Genomic DNA, 3931 nt, shown 5'->3' on the forward strand with positions numbered 1-3931 from the left:
TTAGCAAATATATGCGTACCGTAATCTCCCATACCGGCTTGAATATAGACACCCCCATACTCTCTGTGAATATTGAGTTTATTGATGCACGATTAGTCAATATATTAGCAAATATATGCGTACCGTAATCTCCCATACCGGCTTGAATATAGACACCCCCAACTGATAACTGTTTTGGCAAAGGACAGGGTCCATATTTATCCCGCTTTCAAACTGGTATTGTTTGCAGACAGATCGTGTCGCGTAGTAGTGTATGTATACGAGAAAATGCGTCCCCCTGTACCCCTCTCTGAACAATGGATCATACGCTTGACATATTTCATTATATTTTGACGGTTTTCTACCGTCGTAGTCCGGTTCATCTGCCAGTGTCATTATTAATAACCAACCTGCCTTATCACAGTCCTAGTAATGCATACACAAGTAACTACTGACAAAATTTAATTTTTCATTCCTAAAACTGTTCTGGCTCTAAATATATATAGTAAGAGAAGGATAAATTACCAGATATCATCTTCTGATTCTTTTACTTTACCTTTCCCACTGAGTACTGATTTATAGCTGTATAATTCATCCCAGTATCTTTAATAATGGTGGTATTAACTGTTCATTGTTATATATGGCTTTTTTCACGCCAACCTGGGCTGGTTATACTCGAGGTTTTCAAAAAATGTTCCCCTAATTGTGCAAGCTCTGTATGAAGCATGTCTGTCGGAACCTGATGATTTTTAAAACCTGACTGACATTGCAACACATGATGTGAGCGGTATAAAGTTGTTTAGAGCTCACTGAATCTTAATTGGGTATTATAAACGTCAACGACCTACGCTGGAACTGTTTCACAGATGTCGTCGTCGGTGACTGCATCAGATTGCAAGAGTTGGAGTGAACGCATGTGGGTGTAATGCTTCAGGCGTAGAAATTAACTTCTGAACAATGGAGTCCAACGGACTCCCTGCCCTTAAAAAGAGTCCGCAGCAAAATGAGGGAGTCTGTAGTCTGAAGTTCAAAATTAAAGATATTAAAGCCGCACTATGCGCATCCAAATGCTAATTTCTCCAGTACTAGACTAGCAAATACTTCGTGTCATGCAAATCACACTACCTGTATGTCAAAATAAACTCTATGTTCCTCTCATTTCACTGCGCGTTTGCTTAAAACCCACAAGAAAGCAGGATGAGAAAACTGGCATTCTGGCGCAAACACGCCGAAGAATGTTTGCCAAACATATTTAGGCCTACGAAGTGTTATATAGGTGACTCCACATGTTTTATCTTTGCCTACACCGTAACGCAGCAGCCCTGCACGGTTCTTGCAGGCAACGCGAACGTGTCAACAAGATCGGAGAATTTTAATAAACATTGGAGGTATTTTCAATGCCTTTATAAGACAACTGCGCAGTGAAATGGAGGAACTAGAGTTATTTGTCATAAGGTAGTGTGATTATGCATGACACAAGTATTGCTAGTCTAGTACCGGAGAAATTAGCGTTTTGATGCGCATAGTGCGGCTTTAACAATAACGCATATGCTTATTTTGAAGATTCATGCTGTCTGCCAAATTTTCTTTGGACATTTGTTGGAAAAATACGTAATTCCGCGAGGCCGCGTGCTCTGGACGAACTAGTTAGTATCGCAGAATTTTCAGGAGTCACACGACTCCTGCATATGTCAAATCAGGGAGTCCGACAGTAAATCAGGGAGTATTTGACTCCGGACGCGCCTTCCCTTTTATCGGCAGGGTTCCTGGGGGAGGATCGAGGTCTTCCCGAGGGTCGCTGGTGGTCTTTCCTCTACGGCACCTGCATCACCATTTTCAACTGCGTCATATGTCTCGTCGGCGCAAAGCTGTTCGCAAGGATGTCGATGGGAATCCTTGCCGTCGTCATGGTTTCCGCACTCTCGGTCGTCATCAGCATCTTCGTTAACAACTACGAGATCGAGGTACGTGACTGCGGTGGATTTCTATAGGTGCATTAGCTAGGCGGGTAGTGTCGATGTGTACTGTGTGCTCTTATCTCCACGTAGGGCCTATAACCGTTTCTCGTATTCACAGTGGTTTTTTTTTTAAATATCGTAAATATCGGTGTTATCTGACGTTGATTTAGATAAGCACTGTTGAACCATGCTCTTAATATTTTATCTTATTCTTTAAAAGCACGTGTCATGGTGGAAACTTGTCACATGAACTCGGGTCAGTGTTACTAATGGACTAATTACTAATTAAACTGACTGCAGCAAATGATGTGAGGTTAAAACCACCGGCATATTCAATGTTACTATATGATATGGGAAATGTATTCTCTGCTGACCCCTTCAAATGCTAAGAGTATTGTATTTTATTATATTTTTAGGCAGACAATAGACAGTAGTTTAAAACTTTTTCTAGAAGGTTAGTTACATGGATTTATCGTAAAATAAAGTTAATGAGTAGTATTATATTAAGTCGTGATCTTAATATTATCATGAAACCTGTTGAACTAAGTCCAAGATCTCATCTGAACGTGTTTACAGGTGTCAATTCCCAAGTCAAACATGTTAGTGTACAACTCGACAACGATCTATGGTCCGTTCATCAATGGCACTTACTGGCCCTCAGCAGTGCAACCCTGCGGGATAATCTCTTCTGTAAGTTTATTATCTAAGTACACGAGTCTTGAAGACAGGACACCTTCTACCCATGGATGTCTCAATGTGCGAAGTGCATTTTTTGCATTGGCAAGGTTTTTTTTCTTATGCATGCTGCTGAATCACGCAGTGTTTTATTCTGACTTATAAACTGCAAATATATTGTAAATTATAGTCTGCATCAGTTTATATTTTTGCACATACTTTTGTCAAAGACAGATAGCACTGTTCTGAATCATGTACGTGTTTGTGCACCTACTTTTTTCTACGTTGATTATTGCCAAGTAGGGTTTTTTCCAAAGTCGCTGGACCTCCACATAATTTGTAGGCATGTGTTGACCAGTGCTAATTTTGCACCCTCAGTTTGTGTGTGTTTTGTCTATATGATTTGGTCATATTTACCATCGAAATAATGCATTTTTTCTTACTGTGACATTTGTCTTTAAATGACACACAGATAATCTTAAATAAATGTTGACGGTAGCTGTACGAGTGTGTGTGTGTGTATTGTGTGTGTGCGTGCGTGCGTGCGTGCGTGCGTGTGTGTGGCGCGCGCGCGCGCGCGTGTGTGTGTGTGTGTGTGTGTGTGTGTGTAGAGAGAGAGAGAGAGAAACCTGAAAGGGACGTGATGTGTCTGAGAGAGAGAAGAGGTGCGCGCGTGTGTGTGTGTGTGTGCGTGTGTGTGTGTGTGTGTGTGCGTGCGTGCATGCGTGCGAGTGTGTGTGTGTGTGGTGTGTGTGTGTGTTGTGTGTGGTGTGTGTGTGCTGTGCGTGCGGTGCGTGCGTGCCGTGCGTGCGTGCTGGTGCGTGCGTGCGTGCGTGCGTGCGTGCGTGCGTGCGTGTGTGTGTGAGAGAAGAGGTGTGGCGTGTGCGTGTTTTTGTTGTGTGTGTGACAGAGAGAGAGAGAGAACCAGAGAGGTGTGTGCGCGCGGCGCGCCGCCGTGGTGTGTGTGAGAGAGAGAGAGAGGTTGCGCGTGGTATGTGTGTGTGTGTGCTGTGTGTGTGTGTGTGAGTGTGTGTGTGTGTTGGGCGAGAGAGAGGAGACGAGAGAGGTGTGGCGTAGTTTGTGTTGTGTGTGTGTGCGCGCGCGTGTGTGTGTGGCGGTGTGTGTGTGTGTGTCGTTCTGTGTGTGTGTGTGTGCGCGTGCGCCGCGCGGCGTGTGTGTGTGTGAGTATGTGTGCCTGTGTGTGTGCGCAGTGGTCGGTGTTGCGTGCCGATGTGTGTGTGCGCGTTGTGCGCGTGTGAGTGCGTGCGCGCGTGGTGAGTGTGTGTGTGTGCGTGCGCGTGTGTGCGTGCGTGTGTGTG

At 44.3% G+C, this 3931-nt stretch overlaps 1 protein-coding gene across 1 annotated transcript in view; it reads left to right on the plus strand.

The window, feature by feature from the left end:
* The window catches only part of LOC106815513 (solute carrier family 12 member 9-like), a 27444-nt gene that overhangs the window by 4743 nt on the left and 18770 nt on the right, over positions 1–3931 (plus strand). Inside the window, 3 exon segments of the mRNA XM_014819978.1 lie at positions 1741–1943; positions 2514–2586; positions 2589–2627. Of these exon segments, the coding sequence (XP_014675464.1) occupies positions 1741–1943; positions 2514–2586; positions 2589–2627 (315 nt within the window).

Source organism: Priapulus caudatus, unplaced genomic scaffold, assembly GCF_000485595.1.
Source record: "Priapulus caudatus unplaced genomic scaffold, Priapulus_caudatus-5.0.1 Scaffold1136, whole genome shotgun sequence".
In the NCBI taxonomy this organism is placed as follows: domain Eukaryota; kingdom Metazoa; phylum Priapulida; class Priapulimorpha; order Priapulimorphida; family Priapulidae; genus Priapulus; species Priapulus caudatus.